This window comes from Colossoma macropomum, unplaced genomic scaffold (assembly GCF_904425465.1).
Source record: "Colossoma macropomum unplaced genomic scaffold, Colossoma_macropomum, whole genome shotgun sequence".
NCBI classification, from domain to species: Eukaryota; Metazoa; Chordata; class Actinopteri; order Characiformes; family Serrasalmidae; genus Colossoma; species Colossoma macropomum.
Window position 1 is genome coordinate 44603360 of NW_023494793.1, and position 25874 is coordinate 44629233.

At 45.6% G+C, this 25874-nt stretch overlaps 1 protein-coding gene across 5 annotated transcripts in view; it reads left to right on the forward strand.

Annotated features, from left to right (window-relative positions):
* The window catches only part of prkcz (protein kinase C, zeta), a 106269-nt gene that overhangs the window by 13263 nt on the left and 67132 nt on the right, over positions 1–25874 (forward strand). The window contains exon 1 of one of the 5 annotated variants that reach the window (XM_036579660.1): positions 380–487. The exons of 3 other annotated variants lie outside the window; for them this stretch is intronic. Coding sequence is in view for 1 of the 2 variants with exons in the window: in XM_036579657.1 (XP_036435550.1) it covers positions 17529–17565 (37 nt within the window). In the remaining variant the exon portion in view is untranslated. Of the gene's footprint in view, positions 1–379; positions 488–17363; positions 17566–25874 lie in introns of those variants that run through there. One more of the 5 variants, XM_036579657.1, reaches the window with a different exon arrangement.

Sequence of the window (25874 nt, forward strand, 5' to 3'; positions counted from 1 at the left end):
TCCATTCCAGCAGCCTGATCCAGGCCGGGATTTCACTCAGACTCCCTCCGGTGCTCCGGGACACACAGCTACACCCTGAGCGAGCGAGAGAGGGAGAGAGAGGCAGAGAGAGGGAGGGGGTGGAGGAGGAGGAGGAGGAGAGGAGAGGAGAGCCGGGCACTCCAGCAGAAAATATCTTTGTCTGTAGAGAAGAAGAAGAAGGTGCTCCCTCGTTCCTTTTGTCCTTCATCCCCATCAGCAGAGCGATAGACATACAGCAGAGAACACCCGTCCGTCTGCCCGTCCACCTGTCTGTCCTTGCAAACAGAACCGAGAGAGAGGAGAGTGATAGAGCAGGAGGGAGAGAGGGAGGGAAATAATTAAATAAATGAGAGAGAGAGAGATAGAGGGAGGAGGGAGGAGGGAGGGATGTGCAGCCTGTAGCCGGTGATTTGGGACGGGCTGCCAGGAGAAAGCGCTGAGGAGAGCAGAAAAGAAGAAGCTGTTGGTGAGCAGAACCACTGCACCCACCCATCCATCCTTCATCCATCCATCCTTTCATCCGTCCGTCTGTCCTTCACTCCATCCCTCCAGCTGATGTGATGCTGGTGTCTTTGTGTTTGGGATGCAGCTGACATTGAGCTAGCTAGCACATAGCAGATAGCATCCTCCTGCCATATTATAGCCAACAGCCTCGGCCGGCAACCACGCTGCTACTATACCTCTCTCTCTCTCTCTCTCTCTCTCTCTCTCTCTCTCTCTCTCTCTCTCTCTCTCTGTCTCTCATATTTATCTCTCATTTCTCTCATTTCTCTCTCTGTCTCGTTATTTCTCTCTCTACCTCGTTCTCTGTATCATTCTGTCTCTCGTGCCTGTTCAGCTGTAATTTAACTAAAGGAAAGGTTCTCCTCCTGTGTTTGTGTTCGGTTCTCGGTGGGTTCCTCTGAGCTGCAGATGCATCCTAAGAAGACTAATGGTACGTCGGTTTATGTGGTGTGGTGTGTGTGTGTGTCAGTCACCTGGCTACATGGACATTAGTGGGTGTTAGCAGGTGATAGCACGTTAGCGGATGCTAGCTGTGCGGTTGTGTAAGAGAGTAATGAGGATCTGTGTCTGTGATGGAGTGATGATAAACGAGTGTAGGTGGACTGTTGGACAGAGAGCTGCAGTGTTACTGTGGTCAGTAATGAAGGGACCAGTTAGAGTCACTGAGTGAGATTTACCTCATATACTGAACTGTTCCAGTGTCTCTCTCTCTCTCTCTCTCTCTCTCTCTCTCTCTGTATCTCTCTCTGTATCTCTCTCTGTATCTCTCTCTCTGTATCTCTCTCTCTCTCTCTCTCTCTCTCTCTCTCTCTCTCTCTCTCTGTTGCTGGTGAAAATAGGCGCTCATACATTATTTAAGTCTGTCAAAATTAGCCGTAGAGCAGCAGTAACGGTGGTGTAACTTCACAGCTGCTCTGAAAATATTAAAAATATGAAAATATAAAGCTTGTCTTGATTAAAGGCACAGAGATTTTACATCCTCACAACTTTTTTCCATCTTAAATAAATAAGAGACTGACAGCTCTGTTTAGGACATCACAGATTTTCTGCGGATGGCATCACCATGACGACGTTTACGCCGCAGCGTCCAGCTGTTGGCTTTAACATGTAAAGACAGCTCTACTGTTTCTCCTGATGGTGAGAATTTAGCTGAGCTGTTCATTGCAGTCTCAGAACTTTCTCAGCTTCATTGACTCGAGTTCGGTTTAAGGTTATTTAGCTTTTACCTGCTCTGATTCACGAGGCTAAAACTGGCTTCTTATTCACTAACTTCTCGTTTAGATCAACTTAAATTGTTTCTGAAGCAGGTAATTACGTTTCCGTGTCGCAGTCAGTGAGTCAAAAATAACCTTTTGACTTTTATGACCATGTCAGAATATGCCTGAATAATGACGCACATTTTAAATGTTCTGCCATCAGAGCCACTAAACCAGCAGAAAACTCCAAATTAATTCAGCAAAAACACTCCAAACCAAATCGGCCGAAAACTCCAAACCAAATCAGCCGAAAACTCCAAACCAAATCATCTTGGCTGTACCTGATATTTCATTAGTCACAGCTTGACTCTGTGACTCGACCCGTCTCGGTGAGTTTAATCTGTTATTTGATTTTAGCATATAGAACTTTAAATTTACATAAATATATTATTCCATTTCGTATAAAACTCCAATTAATGCTGTGATCTATTTTAATAACACTGTACTTTACTGATCTGCTGGATTCATGCTGACTGTAATGTGTTCAGTCAGGAGTTTATTAAGCTCTGTTTATGGTGGCTGTTGTTTGTATTCATGATTCTAAAGGGAAAAAACAAAACACCTTAAAACATCATTAAAAAACTGGATTTTTGTTTTGGTCAAACTGAAAACACTGTTATGCTTTCAGAACTCGACAGATGTGTCAGTCTGGAAATGTGAAAGAGGCCCAGACTGTAACTGCTGCACAGTTTAAGGTGGAACAGTCAGAAGCTGAAGAAGCTCTATCTGTGGTTTGCTGTCAGTTGTTATGGTAACTAATGTTGGCCAGTTAAATACGAGGTGAGCAACGTGTGTTAATGTTCAGAAGTGTTTTCTTCTGGTCTGTTAATATGGGGGTCATTTTAGCCACAGTGTGTATGTGAGTTTGTGTCTGTTGCAGATGTGAAACACAACGAGTCTCATTCACATCGTCCTCAGATAAGTTTTGTTTTTCAGTGCAACAATAGACAATTGTGTGTTCCTGAATGACGAGAACAGAACAGATTAACGCTCGGTTCCAGACGGATCTGCTACTTTCCTCTCCGCTGTGCACAACTCATCTACAGCAAACATTCCTCCACCTGAAAGCAACAGAAGAACACAGTACGAATGACCAACCTACGACAAAGCTTCACAGAACACTTCGGACCCTGTACGCTTTTATGAAGGTTCTAACAATCAGAAAAACAAACATCCTCAGAACAAATCTGATTTCACTTGATGTTCTGAGCCTAGATGTTTCGTTTCAGTGCTGGTTTATTGTAACGTTCTTCTGAGTCCAGTATTCACTGCTGGACGAAAGTGACTGTGATGTTCAGTAGTCTGTGTCTGTGACCTCTGTGGGGTTCAGAGGTTGGCATGTTGAATGCCCTACTGTTCAGTAATCAGTGTATTAAACACTGTGGGGTTCAGTAGTTGGTGTGCTGAACGCGGTGGTGCTCAGTAGTTGGTGTGTAGTATGCTGTGGTGTTCAGTAGTTGGTGTGTTGAACGCTGTGGGGTTCAGAGGTCAGCATGTTGAACGCCCTGATGTTCAGTAGTCGGTGTATTAAACGCTGTGGGGTTCAGTAGTTGGCGTGTTGACCTCTCTGGGGTTCAGTAGTCAGCGTTCTGAATGCTGTGGTGCTCAGTAGTTGGTGTGTTGAACTCTGTGGGGTTCAGAGGTCAGCATGTTGAATGCCCTGATGTTCAGTAGTCAGTGTATTGAACGCTGTGGGGTTCAGTAGTTGCCATGTTGAATGCTGTGGGCCTCAGTAGTTGCCATGTTGAATGCTGTGGGCCTCAGTAGTTGCCATGTTGAATGCTGTGGTCCTCAGTAGTCGCCATGTTGAATGCTGTGGGCCTCAGTAGTCGCCATGTTGAATGCTGTGGGGTTCAGTAGTCGCCGTGTTGAACGCTGTGGAGTTCAGTAGTAGCGGTGTTAAATGCTGTGGAGTTCAGTAGTCGGTGTGTTGACTTCTGTGGTGCTCAGTAGTTGGTGTGTTGTACGCTGTGGGGTCCAGCAGTCGGAGTGTTGACCTCTGTGGGGTCCAGCAGTCGGCGTGTTGAACGCTGTGGGGTTCTGTAGTCGCAGTGTTGAACGCTGTGGGGTTCAGTAGTCGGCGTGTTGGACGCTGTGGGGTTCAGTAGTCGGCGTTCTGAGCGCTGTGGGGTTCAGTAGTCGTCGTGTTGAACGCTGTGGGGTTCAGTAGTCGCCGTGTTGAATGCTGTGGGGTTCAGTAGTCGCCGTGTTGAACGCTGTGGGGTTCAGTAGAACGCTGTGTTGAACGCTGTGGGGTTCAGTAGTCGCCGTGTTGAATGCTGTGGGGTTCAGCAGTTGCTGTTCTGAAAGCTGTGGGGTTCAGTAGCCGGCGTTCTGAACGCTGTGGGGTTCAGTAGTCGCCGCGTTGAACGCTGTGGGGTTCAGTAGTTGCTGTGTTGAACGCTGTGGGGTTCAGCAGTTGCTGTTCTGAAAGCTGTGGGGTTCAGTAGCCGGCGTTCTGAATGCTGTGGGGTTCAGTAGTCGCCGTGTTGAACGCTGTGGGGTTCAGCAGCCGGCGTTCTGAACGCTGTGGGGTTCAGTAGTCGCCGTGTTGAACGCTGTGGGGTTCAGTAGTCGGCGTTCTGAGCGCTGTGGGGTTCAGTAGTCGCTGTGTTGAATGCTGTGGGGTTCAGTAGTCGCTGTGTTGAACGCTGTGGGGTTCAGTAGTCGCCGTGTTGAACGCTGTGGGGTTCAGTAGTCGCCGTGTTGAATGCTGTGGGGTTCAGTAGTCGCCGTGTCGAACGCTGTGGGGTTCAGTAGCCGGCGTTCTGAATGCTGTGGGGTTCAGTAGTCGCCGTGTCGAACACTGTGGGGTTCAGTAGTCGCCGTGTCGAACGCTGTGGGGTTCAGTAGTCGGCTTGTTGACCTCTTGTTTAACCGTATGTTTACCGTATGTTTACCGTATGTTTACCGTAGCTGAGCTGGTGTTCTAGGTTCTGTACGTGAAGTTCTGCATGTTCTCTGCCTCTGCTCAGTGTTCTCTCCTCTTCAGTATTGATCAGAGATGTAAATATGGCCCCTGCGGCTGCACCTGCCGTCAGAACTGAGCTCTCAGACGAGACTGCGCGCTGTCGCGGATCAGACCCACAGCTGAGATCGAGGCGCTGCATGAAGGTCGACTCTGCGGTTACAGTCACCTTCAGAGCGCTAGCGGAGCGCAGCTCTACTGATCGATCACATTCCCTCACAGCGAGCTTGGAACAGCAGAGGAACCGTTCGGTGATAACTATTTTTGTCTCTGTCTCTCGGTGACGACTCATCAGTTCCTCAGCTTCCTGTGTGAGGAGCCGACAGGAGCACTGCAGTGAACTCAGAGCCGCTTCGCCGTTTCACTGCTGAGTGAATTACAGCCTCATTCAGGTTTTTCAGACGTTATTATACAGTAAATGATCTTACAGTGTTTATCACTGTTTAAATTCATTTACTGCCAAAATATTAAGTATCCGAATGTAAAAACGTGTTGCAGCTTTAAACAACAAAAAAACCTTCATTTTTTTAATAATTGTTTCTTTTATCACTTGATTTCATTATTTTTCCCTTTTTCATTTTTTTTTTGTAGTTAGAATTTGAATCTCTCGTCTGTCTCTGAAGTTTGGGAGTTTTTTCGGTGGGTGGGGCTTAGAAGAGGACATTCCCCTTTAGTGTATATTAGTCTAATGATTTTGGATTGACAGGTAATCTGAATTTAGCCACGCCCGCTCCACAAACTGTGGATGTCCCCAGCAGGCGGAACATGTTGTGCTGCGTGTGGTCAGAGGCGTGTTGGACTGAAGGACTGAAACCTTAAAACAATGTTTAAAATTTCATTTTAATTACTAAATATGTAATTAAACAGTTCCAGGTCACATTGCTAACACTGCTAGCCTAGTTAGTCATTTAGTGAACACTGGTAGCCTGATTAGCGCTGTTAGCTGCAAAACTGAAATGTGTCGCAGCTCCATATGACAGTTTATCTGAAAAACTGCAGTTTTTAATAAACTCAAATATGAAGTATATTCATAATATACTTATTGTATGATTTATAAAATTATAGGAAAATTACAGCACTGCAGCATTAGACAACAGTGAGGGGTCAGGGTGTGGGCGTGGCTAAGAGCCCGAGAAGCTGTCACTCCAAAATCAGTTGACCAGTAGACACTGAAGGTGAATGCCTTCTTCTAAGCCCCGCCCACCAAAAAAGTTGTCAGAACTCAGAAACAAAAAGCTGCAGAAATTTCTGCAAATAAAAATGAAACTGATGACAAAAATGCTGAAAATCAGTGATAAAAACTGAACGTCTTTATACTGAATCAGATCTGATTTCTCTTAAATGTAATTGTTTTATGTGTTATTTGCAACATATTTTTATAAAATTGGTCGTTTGCTTGTGCAATTTATTTTTTGGCACTGAACTCCAGTGTTTCTCAAATCTCTCATGACCTATGACCTCTTAAACTCAGGCTGTCTGTAGGTTCTTGCAATAACAAAAAGAGATACAGAGGAAATACAACGTTCTAAACATTCCAAACATCTAGAACGTTCAAACCACTGCCTTACAGGATGTTTTATGTGTGCTAACACAAACTGTACATCAGCAGATGTTCTACAGTCTCTCACTGAACACCAGCAGGAGAGGGGTTTCTGATAAAGTGGCCAGAGAGTGTGTAATATTTTTTTGGGAATTATGGGAAATTACTCATTGTCTTAAACTGTGTGGTTTTTGGGGTGTCTGCTGCTGATTTAGGGGAATCGGCTGTTAGCGTTCTCCTCCAAGCCTGCTGGGCTCCGGCTATGAAGATGTGGTGGAGCTTGTTGTGTCTCAGAGGAATGTTCTAGCCTCCCTCCCAGCCTGGTGTGATGGGGAGGCCGAGCTAACTGGGGGACCTGGACACTAAACTGGGAGAAGAACTGGATAATAGAAGTGCTGATCTGACGATGGTGTTTCCGAGAGCGGAGTCCTGCAGTGAGGAGGAGACGGAGTATTTATAGCTCTGACTGCAGGAACACTGGAGGCTTTTTAAACGGTGAGGGTGGACGGGGTGTGTGGGGGACGGAGTGGACAGGATGTGAGATGGTGCTGTAGGAGGACTTCATTACTGCTGGAATGTAACGAGGGAGGAGCTCTAGTAACACACTGAGGGGCTGAAGATGGATTACTGACTGTCATCATTCACTCTAGTGATGTTCTCCAGAGTTTGTTTGGACCAGATTGTAGGAATGACAGCCATGTTCTGGTCAAGTGTTCTAGCAGTTTAATCAGTTTGTTTGAGAGTCTGCTGAGAGTGTATTATGGGTAAGAGCTCTTAAAACCTCTTAATTAAAATCACTGTAACTCAAGGCCTCAGCTGGAGTGTTGCTTTTAGAAAACAGCAACACTGTAAAATATGTTAAAATACACATTTTAATAAATCATTTAGGATGGAATTGATTGTGTTGAATTTTTTAGAGTGAGCTAGAAGCTCATTCAAGTAGTTTTTGCTCACCGCAATGATAATATTAATGTCTGCCTACCATTCTATGCGGTTTCCTGTATTGGGTTAGCATTAAGCTAACATGTTTATGTTCCATGAGTTTAATACTGTGTAATATTGTTCTGTCAAAACGTCTGAGGCGTTTGAGACGTTCAGTAACGTTTGTTACTTATTATATTAGTTTTACAGCAAATCATTTAGAAAATACTTCAGTTCAAAGCCAAACACTGAATATTAATGGAAGAACGGTTCAGCCTGTTAGCCTCTTTAGCCTCATTTAACCTGACGTCTTTTAGCCTGTTAGCTTTTTTAGCCTCGTTTAGCCTGCCGTCTTTTGGCCCGTTTAGCCTGTCGTCTTTTGGCCCGTTTAGCCTGACGTCTTTTGGCCCGTTTAGCCTGACGTCTTTTGGCCCGTTTAGCCTGCCGTCTTTTGGCCCGTTTAGCCTGTCGTCTTTTGGCCCGTTTAGCCTGTCGTCTTTTGGCCCGTTTAGCCTGCTGTCTTTTGGCCCGTTTAGCCTGCTGTCTTTTGGCCCGTTTAGCCTGCCGTCTTTTGGCCCGTTTAGCCTGCCGTCTTTTGGCCCGTTTAGCCTGCTGTCTTTTGGCCCGTTTAGCCTGTCGTCTTTTGGCCCGTTTAGCCTGCTGTCTTTTGGCCCGTTTAGCCTGCCGTCTTTTGGCCCGTTTAGCCTGCCGTCTTTTGGCCCATTTAGCCTGCCGTCTGTGAGTTCGTTAGTGATACGGTGTGGTAAACAGAACTCTAAACACAGCTCATCCAGTCAGATTTTATTAACAGAACTATCTGCTGTACAAAAAAAGTTTTAGTGATGGTTTTATGTACTTTGCTAAGGTCCTGTTATTGATTGCAGTAAACCAGTGCTATGAGTGCTATGTCTGTTCTCCTCCATCCACCACAGACAGAAGACTCTACCTCTTACGTCTGCACTCTTCACTGCTCTCCTGCTCTGAGGCTGATTAAAATACGTTTGTCTTTTCTCACAATTACGTATTTAACTGTCCTCTGGTAATAAAAAGCCATCGGAGCAGATTAAGACAGAATAAGACCGTCTAATTTCTGGAATGTCATTTTTGTGGAAGATTTCTGTCTCGTTCTGTTCTGGGTGAAGTTTCGGATGTGAGGACAGACATCGTTCAGCGGCAGTTTATTCTTTGCTTTCTAATGAATGAGAGACGATTCCCTAACCTCCCCTCCGGCGGTCTGAAGGCTGTGTGAGTCTCTGTGTGACTGACTATGTGACTGACTGTGAGTCTCTGTGTGACTGACTGTGTGAGTGACTGTGAGTCTCTGTGTGAGTGACTGTGAGAGACTGTGATTGTGTGAAGGACTGTGTGACTGTGTGAGTCTGTGAGAATGACTGCAAGTGACTGCAACTCTCTGTGCGAGTGACTGTGCGAGTCTCTGTGCGAGTCTCTGTGCGAGTGACTGTGCAAGTCTCTGTGCGAGTGACTGTGCGAGTCTCTGTGCGAGTGACTGTGCAAGTCTCTGTGCGAGTGACTGTGCGAGTCTCTGTGCAAGTCCCTGTGCGAGTGACTGTGCAAGTCTCTGTGCGAGTGACTGTGCGAGTCTCTGTGCAAGTGACTGTGCTAGTCTCTGTGCGAGTGACTGTGAGTCTCTGTGCGAGTGACTGTGTGAGTGACTGTGCGAGTGACTGTGCGAGTCTCTGTGCAAGTCTCTGTACAAGTCTCTGTGCGAGTGACTGTGCGAGTCTCTGTGCGAATGACTGTGCGAGTGACTGTGCGAGTCTCTGTGCAAGTCTCTGTGCGAGTGACTGTGCGAGTCTCTGTGCAAGTCTCTGTGCGAGTGACTGTGCGAGTGACTGTGCGAGTGACTGTGCGGGTCTCTGTGCGAGTCTCTGTGCGAGTGACTGTGCGAGTGACTGTGCGAGTGACTGTGCGAGTCACTGTGCGAGTCTCTGTGCGGGTCTCTGTGCGAGTGACTGCGAGTAGATGGATGCAGTAATGAAGATCCGTCAGACTACTGATTTCAGACTTGCTAACAAAAACCAGAGAGTTCTGGGTTTGGATTGGTCGGGTTCGGTTGCGTTTGAGTCCCCTGACTGATACCTCTGCTTACTGCGGCCTGCTTCGATACTTTGACTAAATAAATCTAACTCACCCAGTTTTCCCCCCAGTAATGTAATCAGTTAGCTTTTTTATTTTAGCTCTTGAGCTGCGAGGCTAATGTAGCTAATGAGTAATGGAAGCTTATACTCCACCCATTAGCACTGTGCTAACTGCATGATTAAAGAATAGCAGCCATGTTAAAGGGCAGTTTATGTCTCTAGACTGAAGATGTGGAAAATCGTGTTAATGTGTTTTTTGCCTTTATTCTGATGAACATTCCTCTCGTTTTCCCTCCAGCCAACATTCCTGTATCCTCTCCTGTCTGCTGACCGATGGAGCTGATGTGAACAGTGAATGTTGCTTTTGTTCAGTCCTTCATTTATTATTGAACTCCTCTCTGAGCCTAAAGCCCCACTGACCTCCATTTCTCAGACAGACTGTGTTCCTCATCCCCCACTGACTTTCGCTGCATTAGCCTGAATCTGACCTGCTGATTTAAGATGTATTTACAGTATATCTCTGCTGTAAAATATTCAGTTATTCATATTTATTAACAGTGTATTCTAAAGTAATTATGAATAAATGCAAATAAACACAAATACAGTAAAAAGTAGTAAGAATTTCCTTTTTTAAAAAACTGAACGTCAGCGCTGATCCCTGCATGAAATGATATTAAGTGAAATGACCTTAAAGCTGCAGTGTGTAAGATTTTGTGACATCTAGACATCTGGCTGACCCCCCCTCACCCCTCCCTTTCTGAGCGTGTAGTAGAACCTGCGGTGGCTGTCAGGTTTTCTGCCGTCGCCTGTCCTGATTTCGTTTTGTTTCTTCATGTTTTCTCTCCTCTGACAGTGACGATTCACCCTCTCTCACTTTTTCTTGAGCTAAATAATAAATCTGATCCTTCATTTGTCAAAATTAGGTTCTCAAACTTCTCACAGCACAGAATGTTCAGCAGCTCCACTGATTATTCTTCTTCTTTCTACGTCTTCCAGCTGGAGCTACAGCGCCACCAAATTCACGCTGCTGCTTCAGTGTAAAAACATGAAAGGCGCCCTCTAGAGCCAGAGTTTGGTTTGTCTGCTCAACATGGCGGCCTCTGTTGAAGAGGATTCATAGTTTCAGCAGATTATAGTCAATGAGAACATGGGTTTGTTACTATATTCCATTTCTGATAATAGATCCCCATAAATCTTACACACTGCACCATTAAATCTACTCGATATATCTAATATTTCTCATTTTGAGCGAATCACATTTTTCTGATAAATTAGAAAACTGTATTTTTGAAATATTTTAGAAACAAAATATAGTGTTATATTTTGAAAACTGAAACCTGTTGAAACTGAAACCTGCCTACCTTCTTTATTGGACACACTGCTCTTTAAAGAAAAATGTCAGCAGCACGTTCGATATATCACACTGTATTTTTACTAATGTATGTCTTTTCAAGTGAAACAAGTTTAGATGCTGAAATAAACCTGTTTTTTGTAGATTAAAATCGCCTTATTATTGTGAAATGTCCCCTATAATAAGAACCATCTTTAATAAGCAAAGTAAATCTGAATTATTTTATTGGGTAATATTACAAACAAAATTGACTATGCAAAAGTGAAGTGGCGGAAAGTAACTGCTGCACCATTTAAGGTGGAACTAAGAGTTTGAATAAGAAGGCGGCGAATAGAAACCTCAGTACTGTGTTTGAGGCGAGTGTGTGAGGACTGAGGCGTGCAGTTAGCATCATGCTAATAACCTTCCATCACTTGTTAGCTACATTAGCCTCATAGCTCTAAAGCTAAAATGACAAAGACACTGAATCGTCTGCTGATCGTCACACTGAACTACTGCTTTAAAAGAATGTGCTGATTAGGTGTTTTTGTCTGATATTGACCCGTGTATTGATTAGTGATTGCCATAGTGAAGCGTTGGGGCCTGTGAGTGTGAGTGCGGGCGTGCAGTGAGGGTCGCGGTGTGGATGTTCAGTGTTAAATGCAGTGATAGAGCAGCTTTTGTCTCTCTCTCACAGTGGCTCCTCTCTCTGACTTGAAAATGATTCATTGTTGCCATGGTGTTACCAAGGCAGTCTCGTCTCCCATAGCGATGCTGGCTGTGCCATGACAGGATCTTTTCAGCTCGGCACCGGTCACAGTCACACAGGAAGTGATGTCACCTACTGTCACATGACGTGATTCGTAGTGAAACTGTGTTAGTGCTGTTTTATTATCAGTCAACATTTATGAATTCATACAGTCTAAAAACATTCAGGTTCGATTAACTGAACAGAGTCATACTAAGAATACCACCCACCCTGGCCACTTTATTAGAAACACCCACCTTGTGCTTCCACTGACCACTGATGAGGGTCTGGAGGATGGACCACACAAACTGTAAGTCAGCAGATGTTCTACAGTCTCTAACTGAACACCAGTGAGGTGGAGCTACAGGAGAGGGTTTTCTGGGTTGGTCAGTAATGAGGACTGGAGGTAGTGGATGGTGTTTAACGTCAGAGATGTTGGTTGGATGGTGATCAGCTGTGAGTGGATGTAAAGCTGTTTCAGCCTCTCTGTTGGATTATTATACTGAATCTTCAGCGTTCTCCTTTTCACTGTCTCTCTCTCTCTCTCTCTCTCTCTCTCTCTCTCTCTCTCTCTCTCTCTCTCTATTTACAGCAGTTATTCCACAGCACTTTGAGCAGCTTCCTCATTCTGAAGTTCTCAGTCCTAAACAGCTTCAATGAAAATTGTATTGAGTGGTTTGGTGTGAAATGGTTCAGATGTCTTTACAGTGGTGGTGATAGGAACCAGGGGTCGCCATGACTACAACACAAATATAGACATTGTATTTACTATCCAAAACCACCAGTGAACCTACACGAGTCTTCTGAGTTTTCATTCCAGCACCAGTCACTCCTGGGCTATGCAGCATGTGTGGCCTGCTATCTAAGCCATCGTTAGCTTAGCCTAAACGCTACAGACCTGAACACCACAGAATAAGTTCAGTTTCACTTTCTGTCAGTCCACTTTTACGCTCTCAGACGATAATGTTCATCATCTACACTTCACGTTAGTCAGAATCAAACCTGTACTGCAGTGTGCGGCTCTGTTTGGGTCTGTAGCTGCTCGCTAAGCTAACGTTAAGATCTAAAAACCTCAGAACAGGTTTAATTTCTCCTTTCTGTCCTTCAGCTGCAGCTGCTCCACTTCACTCCCTCAGATTTGAGTCATCATCATCTAAACTTGTGTCTGAGCTTCAGTTAGTTAACCTACTCTGAGAGGAGCAGAGCTGTTAGCTGTCTAAGCTAATGCTAACATTTCAGACCAGCCAGAGTTTATCACGTTTGATTGTTTCGACCCGACTCAGAGTGTAACGGAGTGTAAACTGATCAGTGACCCAATCTGAACTGACTCCTCCAACAGCCAGTGAAAACTGAGAGCTCGAAAGGAGAAAATACAGGAAGTAAACAAAGAAAAATGGTGAAAACATGCTCACGTATGTGGCAAAGTTCTTTATCTAACTGAGTTTACCTTTAGTGTACATTTAAAACTCTAAAAACTCTGGCTGATCACATCTTTAAATCCATGATCCTCACTGAAACATGTTTACCTGCTGCATCTTTACTGTTTCAGCGCAAACGGCAGAGAAAACAGCAGCAGCTCACATTTGTTTATCTGCATCTCCTATTAAAGGGAGAGCACATGAGTTTACGCTAGTTCAGTGAGTTCTGTTCAGTTCAGCAGCTTAAAGTTGAGCAGTGTGTGTTTACAGTGTGTTATTCTCAGGTGTGCAGTGTGTGTGTGTACAGTGTGAGTAGTGTGTGATTATGTTGCACTTACTCAAAAAGGTCTGCAGAAAGCAGTCGCCCACTCCAGTTTGTTAAATACTTTAAAAACACTATTTTTAAGTAAATGAGGATTTAAATAAGTCATACACAGTGTGTTTGTCCTCTCAGTGGTGGGCCGAGGGGGGTCTTTGAGGTTAGGGTCACTTTGTGTTGGGCTGAATTAAATGTCCTCTTATAGTGGAACTTTGATCAGCTGCTCCTTCGGTTTAAAATATGTAAATAAGTTCTGAACCTGTTTGTCTCTTTATTTGTGTATTGTTTTGTTTTCGGTGGTGTGAAGTGTTAAGTGCTGCCGGTCAGGAGGCTTTCAGTTTGTAATGTGGCACAAATTGAGACGTTTGAGTTCTGAGTTCAGTTCAGTCTCACTGTGGAGCTGAGGTGGCAGTGAAGGCAGTGAATCTGCCACCTCGCATTATTTCATATTTTTAGATTTTATTTGTGAGAAGATAATGATTAAAACTGGATCGAGGAGCCAGAATGTAACTGCTGCAATGTTTGAAGTAGAACTTTACACAAAGTAGAACTTTCTATAAACTTCTTGTTTATAAAGTAGAACATTAGTATAGTATTAGTATTATAAAGTAGTAGAGCGGCTCTATCAGTTTTGATGTTTGTAAACGAAAGTGATAAATTCTAAACATTTTTGTTTTAAAGAGGTGAAAAGCTGCAAACATGATTATTAAAAACTTGTGCAGTGTGTTATTCTCAGTTATGCAGTGTGTGTGTATGGTGTGTTATTCTCAGGTGTGCAGTGTTTTTGTATACAGTGTGTTCTCAGGTGTGTAGTGTGTATGCACAGTGTTATTCTCAGGTGTGCAGTGTGTGTGTGTGCATGTGGGTACAGTGTGTTATTCTCAGGTATGCAGTGTGTGCACAGTGTGATTCTCAGGTGTGCAGTGTGATTAGAGCTGCTGGGTTGCTAGACGTGTCTTTCTTCAGTATCTGTGTTTAAACAGAAGATCAGAGTCACTGCAGAGCTGATTACATCAGCACTGTTATTACTCCAGATCAGAGAGCAGAATGATGAGGTAGTACTGATGTGGAACTGATTAAATCCAGTTAATTCAGTGCAGTATTTCTGTCACTGTATCTCGTTCATCTCTGCAGGTTTTACACAAAGAGGATCTGAGTAATCAAATGTTTTTGTTTATTTTATTTTATTACAAACCAACTACATTTTATTACAAACCCACTTAATTGAAAGGTTAAGATGTAAACAGAGTCGTTCTGATCGATTTTTGGTTTCTAGAGAAACTTACCGTGTCAGAATTGTTCATAGTGGTGGTGATAGGAACCAGACTTCTTCAAATTTTGAAGAATCAGTGGAGTTCCCCTTTAGAGCTGGTCAGTAACCGAGAGTGGATGTGTCCAGTTTCAGTGTGACTGTTACAGAGTGATGTTTTGGTGTGGAACTAATCTGTCTGTCTGCTCAGCTTCACTGTAACGATCACAGACGTCTTAACAAGCGGTATTTTTTAATTAAAGCAGCTGTTAGATGAGCAGCACTGACAGTGTGGTCAGATTGATTAGGACTGGGCAGTTCAGTGTGTGTGTGGTCAGTCTGATCTAGGCTCACTGTGGAAGCTTTTATGGAGATTTAATGAATATATAAATCCATCACGCCGAACATTAAAATAAAAGGAGACGCAGTGTTTATCCAGACAGTCGCGATATAGGAACAGGTGTGCGATGCTAACAGGTGTTCAGAACACATGGAAGTTCTTCAAGTCTGCACTGCAGCCCTCATGCTCATAAATATTAGCACCCTAGTTCTTACACTAATGTATATTGTAAAGTAATATAGTTGCTATGTAAGAGTTTGTACAATAATATACAGTAATATATTTATAACCGTGTTTAGAACAGGTGATCTGTGTGTGTGTGTGTGTGTGTGTGTGTGTGTGTGTGTGTGTGTGTGCGCGTGTGTGTGGGAGAGCACAGGTTAAAGGTCAGTGAGATGCTCTCAGCACTGAGGAATTCAACAAACACTTACACAACATTCAGAGAGAGAAAGAGAAAGAAAGAGAGGTCAGACAGAGAAAATAGAGAGAGAGTGCAGTGAGAGAGGGAACAGAGTGGGGGTGGAGAACAGTGCAGCTGTGAGAGTTTATGGTTCTAAAGGTGGAGGACAGGAATGTTTCTCTTTATCAGTAGAACTTTGGAAACTGAGTGTGTTTATCTACAGTCAGCTCCTCCTTTACTGATATGGAACTGTTCAGAGTGACTCAGAGTCAGCACACAGAGTCAGCAATTGGTCAGAATCAGAGATAGCGCTCAGAACTAGAGTCAGAGTCAGGCTCAGCACTCAGAATCAGGGTCAGCAGTCAGAGTCAGAATCGACGGTCAGAGTCAGGCTCAGCGCTCAGAGTCAGAAGTGATCAGTGTGTGTTGGCTGTAGCGCCCAGTACGAAAAACATGCTAGCAAGAAATCAAACAGGCTGTTTGAAATACTGTAAACTGCATTCAGCTCTTCAGCAGCTCACTGTGCAGCTCACTGTGCAGCTCACTGTGCAGCTCACTGTGCAACTCACTGTGCAGCTCACTGTGCAACTCACTGTGCAGCTCACTGTGCAGCTCACGGTAAACACCACAGGTTGTGAGCTGAACTGCAGGACAGACTCACGACTAGCCTGCCAATCACACCAGCTCAAGACCCGCCCCTTTTTCCTCAGGCCTGCTTTTCAGCGTGTGTGTTTGTATTTTGGACCTGTGTGAGTTTTAAAACACACCCCTGCAGTGACCGAGGAGTGGACGGTGATTTCTGCGTCTTCAAAGACACAAATAAACTGTAGTGTCAGCGTTTGGTTCGTCTGCAAGGTTTCCAGACACGCCCGTTTTTCTCCGTTTGTGAATCATTTCATTTTAATTACAGTCGTAGCTGATCTGACTGAATAATACACAGTGACTCCACACACGAGGCTGACCAGCCAATACTGACCGGATTCGGCTGATTTACTGCTTTAGCCACATTAAAGTTAGCTTTTAAATAAACACCGTAAGTAAATCACCAGCAGAGGGAGCTGGTGTGGCTCAAGTGTGGCACTGAGTGCAGCAGCATTTGGCCAAATTTCTTTCATTTAGAAATTTACAGAAAATAATCCAGCTGGTTACGCCAGTTCTGTCCTTCTGGAATGGCCGTGGTGCATTATGGGATGCAGTATATCACTGTGTACTGGAGTGTTCTGCCAGAGCAGAACGTCATCCTGGTACGTTTGGTGTCCTGGAGAAAGTCATGTTGGTCACACACTGCATACCACGACTCTCTGACTCGGTCAGTACATTTCCAACACAGCCAGAATGGTCTTTCCAAAAGTATCCGGACGCTCCGGACACCCATTGCTGATACAGGTGTTCTCAGATCATCTCCTTAGAACGGCACTGACCGTTAGAAGTGGACGGTCTGGAGCAGCTGCACATGAGCCTGAGGTCGCCGCAGTCAGAGTCTGGAGAAGCGTGCGTGTAATCCTCGGCTTAATCTCTCTTAATCCCAGCTTTAGTTTCGCTGGAATTTACATCCAGGTTTTTCCGTCTTTACGCTCCTGCTCAGTTCCTCCTGAAGACTTTACTGAATCAGTTTTATGAGCTGTTATCAGAGTAAATGATGAGGATTAAAGGTGTTTGTCTCGGTTTGCTGCAGGTTCTCTTAGTGTGGGATCATCACGAACCGCCTCAGTGTTCTAGACAGATAAACAGAGTAACCTGTAAATCAGAGTCACTGTTGAAGAACAGATAAAGTTGGAGAGAGACAGAGAGAGAGACAGAGAGAGAGACAGAGAGAGAGAGAGAGTGGGTTCTCTCTGCAGGGAGTCGAGCTGCAGGGTTCTAATTTTAGCTGCAGCAGAAACAGAAAGAGGTCAGACACAGCAGCTCACAGTAAAGAGGAGTGCTGCGCTCTACTGGACACTCCGAGTTACTGCAGCAACACAGATCAGCAGCAGCAACAACCGGCAGGAGGCGAGAGAGAGAAAGAAAGAGATACAGAGAGAGAGAGAGGTGTGTGTGTGTGTGTGTGTGTGTGTCTGGAGAGAGAGAGATATATAGTGAAGGCAGAGCGAGAGAGAGAGCAGTCGTGTACACGGCAACTGGAGGAAAAAAATCTCCCCTAACAACCGGAGTGTGATCTGAGCATGCTCAGAGGAGGTGGGGTGGGTTGGGCGAGGGGGGCAGTACAGAGATGGGTGTGTGTGAGTGGGAGAATCAACGTGAGGGAGAGAGACTGAGAGAGTGTGAGCGAGCAAGGCAGGCAGTGAGACTGTGAGAGAGTGTGAGCGAGCGAGGCAGGCGGTGAGAGAGAGAGAGAGAGAGAGCTAGTGTTTAATGGTGGACTATGTGAGCGGGTCAGTGAGGAAGATCCGGGAGTGACCGGTCCACTCAGGGATGCTGCTGACACTCCTGCTCTACCTGAGAGTGAAAGGTACAGAGAGAGAGAGAGAGAGAGTGATGGGTCGTGTTGTGGTGCTGCTCTGTTTCATGTGTCTTTGATTTCAGACCCAAACTGTCTTTAATATTATTAATAGTAATATCGTTATTATTGATTCTGACTCCTGGTTGAGATGAACCGAATGTCCGGTTCTCTATTTGGGTCTTTAGGGTTCTGAATGGCTGGTTCGTGATTCCTCTGATCCTCTCCATCAGCGTTACTTCTTCCTTTTTCCTCAGCTGTTCTAAGTGTACCAGTCTGTTCTACAGAACCGGTTCTCCTCTTAATGTGTCCCAAATTAGAGCTTCAGTTTTTCTCTGGGCTTCCAGTGAGACTCGATCTGGTGGAGGATCCATTTGTTAGTTTTCTGATGTGTTACTCATCTGTATCTCTCTCTCTCTCTCTCTCTCTGTATGTCTCTCTCTCTGTCTCTCGCGCTCTCTCTCTCTCTCTCTCTCAAATCAAATCAAATCAAATCAAATATGCTTTATTGGCATGACAGGATATAAGACCTATGTTGCCAAAGCTGTAAATACATCTTAAATTGAATTATTATTAAAATATAAATGAATAGGAAAAAAAAAAATGAATAGAAAATAAATAGGGAAGAAAGAAAATAAATAAATGAATAAATAAATAAATATGGTAATACATATAAGCATAGAATGAATATGGACATGCCAAATGTAATAAAATAAAATACAATAAAATAATAATAATAATAATTAAAAATAAATAAATAAATAAAACAAACAAGGTACATATGAAGGAATTAGAAATATTAATTCTATAATTGAGGTCCTATGTTACATTTTCTTCTCTGATCTTGTGGCAGTTCTGAATAAACTGTCCTGCTGAACTTATTGTTTCTACATTTTCTCCCAGTAAAATTTTCATTTTCTCTGAGTCGGTCAGTTTGGGGAAGGAGTCGGTCAGTTTGGGGAAGGAGGGGGTTTTATTAGTAAATTTGGGCAGAAAAGCGTCTCTGATGGTTTTATATTTTGAACATGAAAGAAGGAAGTGATTCTCAGTTTCTGTCTCTCCTGATGGGCAGTGGGTGCAGATCCTGTCCTCTCTGTCCAGCCTGCTTTTCCTGTGCCTCCCTGTTTCTATGGCCAGTTTATGGTCACTCAGTCTGTATTTCATTAGTGTTTGTCTTTGTTTGTTATCTTTGATCCTGATTAGATAATTGGCTAATGAGTATTTTCGATCAAGCATTTTGTAACATGTGAGTTGGTGAGTGATCTCTCTGTATGTCTCTCTCTCTGTCTCTCGCGCTCTCTCTCTCTCTCTCTCTCTCTCTATCTCTCTATCTCTCCCTCTCGTGCTCTCTCTCTCTCTATCTCTTCTCTTTCTATATATATATATATATGTGTGTCTCTCTCATTCTCTCAATTCAATTCAATTTCAATTCAGTGTTGCTTTATTGGCATGACAAATATTAACACTTGTATTGCCAAAGCTTTTGTTGGGAGATTAAGAACAAAGTACAACATATACAAAAAGCAATCTCTCTCTCTCTTTCTCTCTGTATGTCTCTCTTTCTCTCTCTCTCTCTCTCTCTCTCTCTCTCTCTGTATGTCTCTCTTTCTCTCTCTCTCTCTCTCTCTCTCTCTCTCTCTCTCTCTTTTTGTTCCTGTCCTGGTTTCAGAGGGAACCTTCAATTAGCTGGCTGTCACAGTGGAACACATCCTCTGTCCGCAGGGACTCGGTTCTCCTCAGTCAGAGTGATTTGTTGAACAGGGCTGAGTGTAAATTAACCAGCGTTCTTCTGTTGAAGAACATTTACGATGTGAATAAAGATTTTTTGATGCGGAAAAAATCTGCTGCAGTTCTGAATGATGAGAACCGGAGTATTAGGAGGTCCACAGTTCCACGGTTCCACAACAGTGCTGATCGTTATTTTTTAGTGTTTATATTCGCTGATGGTTGTTTGTGTTTTCTGATCTGTGTCTAAATTGAGCACAAAGCAGTTGTGAGTCTTTGATGTTCGTCTGTTTGGTGCTGATATAAATGAAGTAAAGCTGAAGTTTCAGAGAGACGTCAGAAGTTCTCACTCCCTCCGCAACGGCGCCACTACTATTTCTGACCTGCGCACAGCTGCTGATCATCACTACTCAACCCTGTTACCATTCAGATATTGAATCAGTACTGAAACGGCATGGACAGTTACTGAATCAGTACCGAAATGGCACGGACAGTTACTGAATCAGTACCGAAACGGCACGGACAGTTACTGAATCAGTACCGAAATGGCACGGACAGTTACTGAATCAGTACCGAAACGGCACGGACAGTTACTGAATCAGTACCGAAACGGCACGGACAGTTACTGAATCAGATTCTGATCTCTGCTCGAACGGTTAACTTTGCACCTGAACCTGCAAAAAAATAAAAAAAAACCCTGGTCACACACCACCAGTCCCACCATCACCAGTCCCACCATCACCAGTCCATAATCACCTAAACAGCCCCAGAGAGTGTAAACAGACAGTAAGATAGACAGTAAAATACAGTAAAACGGTGAAGTAGACAGTAAAATGCAGTGTAATACAGTATAATATGGTTCCAAAGCAAACGCACTTCAGCTTCTCAGTTACATAACTCCTTCACTGCCCTGAAGTCAGGGTCGTCTCCGTGGTGATGACTTAAGATGTAAAGGGTGTGAAAAGGCTTTGAAGTTGGGGACAGGGTGGTGGATGTTTTTTGGTGTGTCGAGAGAGAGAGAGAAAATGAGAGAGAGAATATGAGAGAGAGAGAGAATACGAGAGAATATGAGAGAGAGACTATGAGAGAGAGAGAGAGAGAGAGAGAGAGAATATGAGAGAGAGAGAGAGAATATGAGAGAAAGAATATGAGAGAATGAGAGAGAGAGAGAATATGAGAGAGAGAATATGAGAGCGAGAGAGAGAGAATATGAGAGCGAGAGAGAGAGAGAGAGAGAGAATATGAGAGCGAGAGAGAGAGAGAATGAAAGAGAGAATAACTGATTAGTAGATAGTTGTGATGTGGAGAGCTGGGAGAGAAACGCTGCGGTCAGACGAAAGCGTCTCTGGACTCTCCTGACTGTGTTAGTCTTTAAAGAGGAGACCTTCGTCTCCGGAGTGTTTGATCTCAGTGTTTCCCTCTGAGTGTTTGGGGTTGTGAGAGTTCTGAGCTGTGATGCTGGTGCAGATGTGGAGGATGGAGTCGGGCAGATGTGCACTGGCACTTAAAGAGTTGCACCAAGTTTTGTTTTTGTTTTGATCTTTATCACCAGTAAACACTGAAGATGAATGTAAATGACACTTTTACTGCACATGAAGAAGAAAACGTAAACGAACTACAGGCCGATCAGCTGGCGGCTCCAGACTCCAGTATTAATCCGTTTATCCATTACGATATTTTACCTTACCTACCAAAGCTGCGTCAGTGAAGCTGCTTCCTTCAGTGAGTGATGCTAATGCTAACTGCTAACCAAGCACAATGGTAACATAGGCGATTTGTTTTGTTTAGGTTCGGCTGCTGGTTTAGATCACTGTGTTGATTATGATGTGAGTGTTCCGCCTTCATTGTTGTCGGTGTTTGAGTGCTGATTGGTGTTTGTGAGTGTCGAGCGTCGTTTGTGAATGCTGAGCGGTGTTTGTGAGTGCTGAGCGGTGTTTGTGAGTGCTGATTGGTGTTTGTGAGTGCTGAGCGGTGTTTGTGAGTGCTGATTGGTGTTTGTGAATGCTGAGCGGTGTTTGAGTGCTGAGCGGTGTTTGTGAGTGCTGAGCGGTGTTTGTGAGTGCTGATTGGTGTTTGTGAGTGCTGAGCGGTGTTTGTGAGTGCTGATTGGTGTTTGTGAGTGCTGATTGGTGTTTGTGAGTGCTGATTGGTGTTTGTGAGTGCTGAGCGGTGTTTGTGAGTGCTGAGCGGTGTTTGTGAATGCTGAGCGGTGTTTGTGAATGCTGAGCGGTGTTTGTGAATGCTGAGCGGTGTTTGAGTGCTGAGCGGTGTTTGTGAGTGCTGATTGGTGTTTGTGAATGCTGAGCGGTGTTTGAGTGCTGATTGGTGTTTGTGAGTGCCGAGCGGCATTCGTGAGTGCCGAGCGGCGTTCGTGAGTGTCGAGCGGTGTTTCTGAATGCTGAACGGTGTTTGTGAGTGCCGAGTGGTGTTTGTGAGTGTCGAGTGGTGTTTGTGAGTGGTGTTTGTGAGTGTCGAGCGGCGTTTGTGAGTGCTCAGCGGCGTTTGTGAGTGCTGATTGATGTTTGTGAGTGCTGATTGGTGTTTGTGAGTGCTGAGCGGTGTTTGTGAGTGCTGATTGGTGTTTGTGAGTGCTGAGCGGTGTTTGTGAGTGCTCAGCGGCGTTTTTGAGTGCTGATTGGTGTTTGTGAGTGTCGAGCGGCGTTTGTGATTGTCGAGCGGCGTTTTGAGTGCTCAGCATCGTTTGTGAATGCTGAGCGGTGTTTGAGTGCTGAGCGGTGTTTGTGAATGCTGAGCGGTGTTTGTGAATGCTGAGCGGTGTTTGTGAGTGCTGATTGGTGTTTGTGAGTGCTGATTGGTGTTTGTGAGTGCTGAGCGGTGTTTGTGAGTGCTGAGCGGTGTTTGTGAGTGCTGAGCGGTGTTTGTGAGTGCTGAGCGGTGTTTGTGAATGCTGAGCGGTGTTTGAGTGCTGATTGGTGTTCGTGAGTGCCGAGCGGCGTTCGTGAGTGCCGAGAGGCGTTCGTGAGTGTCGAGCGGCGTTCGTGAGTGCCGAGCGGTGTTTGTGAGTGTCGAGCGGTGTTTCTGAATGCTGAACGGTGTTTGTGAGTGTCGAGCGGTGTTTGTGAGTGTCGAGCGGTGTTTGTGGATGCTGAACGGTGTTTGTGAGTGTCGAGTGGTGTTTGTGAGTGTCAAGTGGTGTTTGTGAGTGTCGAGTGGTGTTTGTGAGTGTCGAGTGGTGTTTGTGAGTGCTGAGCGGTGTTTGTGGATGCTGAATGGTGTTTGTGAGTGTCGAGCGGTGTTTGGGAATGCTGAGCGGCGTTTGTGAGTGCTGATTGGTGTTTGTGAGTGCTGAGCGGCGTTTGTGAATGCTGAGCGGCGTTTGTGAATGCTGAGTGGCGTTTGTGAGTGTCGAGCGGCGTTTGTGAATGCTGAGCGGCGTTTGTGAATGCTGAGTGGCGTTTGTGAGTGTCGAGTGGCGTTTGTGAGTGCTGAGCGGTGTTTGTGAGTGCTGAGCGGTGTTTGTGAATGCTGAGCGGTGTTTGTGAGTGTCGAGCGGCGCTTGTGAATGCTGAGCGGCGTTTGTGAGTGTCGAGCGGCGTTTGTGAGTGTCAAGAGGCGTTTGTGAGTGCTGATTGGTGTTTGTGAGTGCCGAGCAGCGTTTGTGAGTGCCGAGCGGCGTTTGTGATTGTCGAGCGGCGTTTGTGAGTGCCGAGCGGCGTTTGTGATTGTCGAGCGGCGTTTGTGAGTGCTGATGGGTGTTTGTGAGTGCTGATTGGTGTTTGTGAGTGCTGATTGGTGTTTGTGAGTGCTCATTGGTGTTTGAGATTGTCGAGCGGCGTTTGTGAGTGCCGAGCGGCGTTTGTGATTGTCGAGCGGCGTTTGTGAGTGCTGATGGGTGTTTGTGAGTGCTGATTGGTGTTTGTGAGTGCTGATTGGTGTTTGTGAGTGCTGAGCGGCGTTTGTGAGTGCTGATTGGTGTTTGTGAGTGCTGAGCGGCGTTTGTGAATGCTGATTGGCGTTTGTGAGTGCTGAGCGGTGTTTGTGAATGCTGAGCGGTGTTTGTGAGTGCTGAGCGGTGTTTGTGAGTGCTGATTGGTGTTTGTGAGTGCTGAGCGGCGTTTGTGAATGCTGAGCGGTGTTTGTGAGTGCTGATTGGTGTTTGTGAGTGCTCAGCGGCGTTTGTGATTGTCGAGCGGCGTTTGTGAGTGCTGATTGTGAGTGCTGAGCGGTGTTTGTGAGTGCTGATTGGTGTTTGTGAGTGCTGAGCGGTGTTTGTGAGTGCTGAGCGGTGTTTGTGAGTGCTGAGCGGTGTTTGAGTGCTGATTGGTGTTTGTGAGTGCCGAGCGGCATTCGTGAGTGCCGAGCGGCGTTCGTGAGTGTCGAGCGGCATTCGTGAGTGTCGAGCGGTGTTTCTGAATGCTGAACGGTGTTTGTGAGTGCCCAGTGGTGTTTGTGAGTGTCGAGTGGTGTTTGTGAGTGGTGTTTGTGAGTGTCGAGCGGCGTTTGTGAGTGTCGAGCGGCGTTTGTGAGTGCCGAGTGGCGTTTGTGAGTGCTCAGCGGTGTTTGTGAGTGCTGATTGATGTTTGTGAGTGCTGATTGATGTTTGTGAGTGCTGATTGATGTTTGTGAGTGCTGATTGGTGTTTGTGAGTGCTGAGTGGTGTTTGTGAGTGCTGAGCGGCGTTTGTGATTGTCGAGCGGCGTTTGTGAGTGCTGATTGATGTTTGTGAGTGCTGATTGATGTTTGTGAGTGCTGATTGGTGTTTGTGAGTGCTGAGTGGTGTTTGTGAGTGCTGAGCGGCGTTTGTGAGTGCTGATTGGTGTTTGTGAGTGCTGATTGGTGTTTGTGAGTGCTGAGCGGTGTTTGTGAGTGCTGAGCGGCGTTTGTGAGTGCTGACTGATGTTTGTGAATGCTGAGCGGTGTTTGAGTGCTGAACGGTGTTTGTGAGTGCTGATTGGTGTTTGTGAGTGCTGATTGGTGTTTGTAAGTGCTGAGCGGTGTTTGTGAATGCTGAGCGGTGTTTGAGTGCTGATTGGTGTTTGTGAGTGCTGATTGGTGTTCGTGAGTGCTGAGCGGCGTTCGTGAGTGTCGAGCGGCGTTCGTGAGTGCCGAGCGGTGTTTGTGAGTGTTGAGCGGTGTTTCTGAATGCTGAACGGTGTTTGTGAGTGCCGAGTCGTGTTTGTGAGTGTCGAGTGGTGTTTGTGAGTGTCGAGCGGTGTTTGTGGATGCTGAACGGTGTTTGTGAGTGTCGAGTGGTGTTTGTGAGTGTCGAGTGGTGTTTGTGAGTGTCGAGCGGTGTTTGTGGATGCTGAATGGTGTTTGTGAGTGTCGAGCGGTGTTTGTGAATGCTGAGTGGCGTTTGTGAGTGCTGATTGGTGTTTGTGAATGCTGAGCGGCGTTTGTGAATGCTGAGTGGCGTTTGTGAGTGTCGAGCGGCGTTTGTGAATGCTGAGTGGCGTTTGTGAGTGCTGATTGGTGTTTGTGAATGCTGAGCGGCGTTTCTGAGTGCTGATTGGTGTTTGTGATTGTCGAGCGGCGTTTGTGATTGTCGAGCAGCGTTTGTGATTGTCGAGCAGCGTTTGTGAGTGCTGATTGGTGTTTGTGAGTGCTGATTGGTGTTTGTGAGTGCTGATTGGTGTTTCTGAGTGCTGAGCGGCGTTTGTGAGTGCTGATTGGTGTTTGTGAGTGCTGAGCGGCGTTTGTGAGTGCTCAGCAGCGTTTGTGATTGTCGAGCGGCGTTTGTGAGTGCCGAGCGGCGTTTGTGATTGTCGAGCGGCGTTTGTGAGTGCTGATTGGTGTTTGTGAGTGCTGATTGGTGTTTGTGAGTGCTGATTGGTGTTTCTGAGTGCTGAGCGGCGTTTGTGAGTGCTGATTGGTGTTTGTGAGTGCTGAGCGGCGTTTGTGAGTGCTCAGCAGCGTTTGTGATTGTCGAGCGGCGTTTGTGAGTGCTGATTGGTGTTTGTGAGTGCTGATTGGTGTTTGTGAGTGCTGAGCGGCATTTGTGAGTGCTGATTGGTGTTTGTGAGTGCTGAGCGGCGTTTGTGAATGCTGATTGGTGTTTGTGAGTGCTGAGCGGTGTTTGTGAATGCTGAGCGGTGTTTGTGAGTGCTGAGCGGTGTTTGTGAGTGCTGAGCGGTGTTTGTGAGTGCTGAGCGGTGTTTGAGTGCTGATTGGTGTTTGTGAGTGCCGAGCGGCATTCGTGAGTGTCGAGCGGCATTCGTGAGTGTCGAGCGGTGTTTCTGAATGCTGAACGGTGTTTGTGAGTGCCGAGTGGTGTTTGTGAGTGTCGAGTGGTGTTTGTGAGTGGTGTTTGTGAGTGTTGAGCGGCGTTTGTGAGTGCCGAGTGGCGTTTGTGAGTGCTCAGCGGCGTTTGTGAGTGCTGATTGATGTTTGTGAGTGCTGATTGGTGTTTGTGAGTGCTGAGCGGCGTTTGTGAATGCTGAGCGGCGTTTGTGAATGCTGAGCGGCGTTTGTGAGTGTCGAGCGGCGTTTGTGAATGCTGAGCGGCGTTTGTGAGTGTCGAGCGGCGTTTGTGAATGCTGAGCGGCGTTTGTGAGTGTCGAGCGGCGTTTGTGAATGCTGAGCGGCGTTTGTGAGTGTCGAGCGGTGTTTGTGAATGCTGAGCGGCGTTTGTGAGT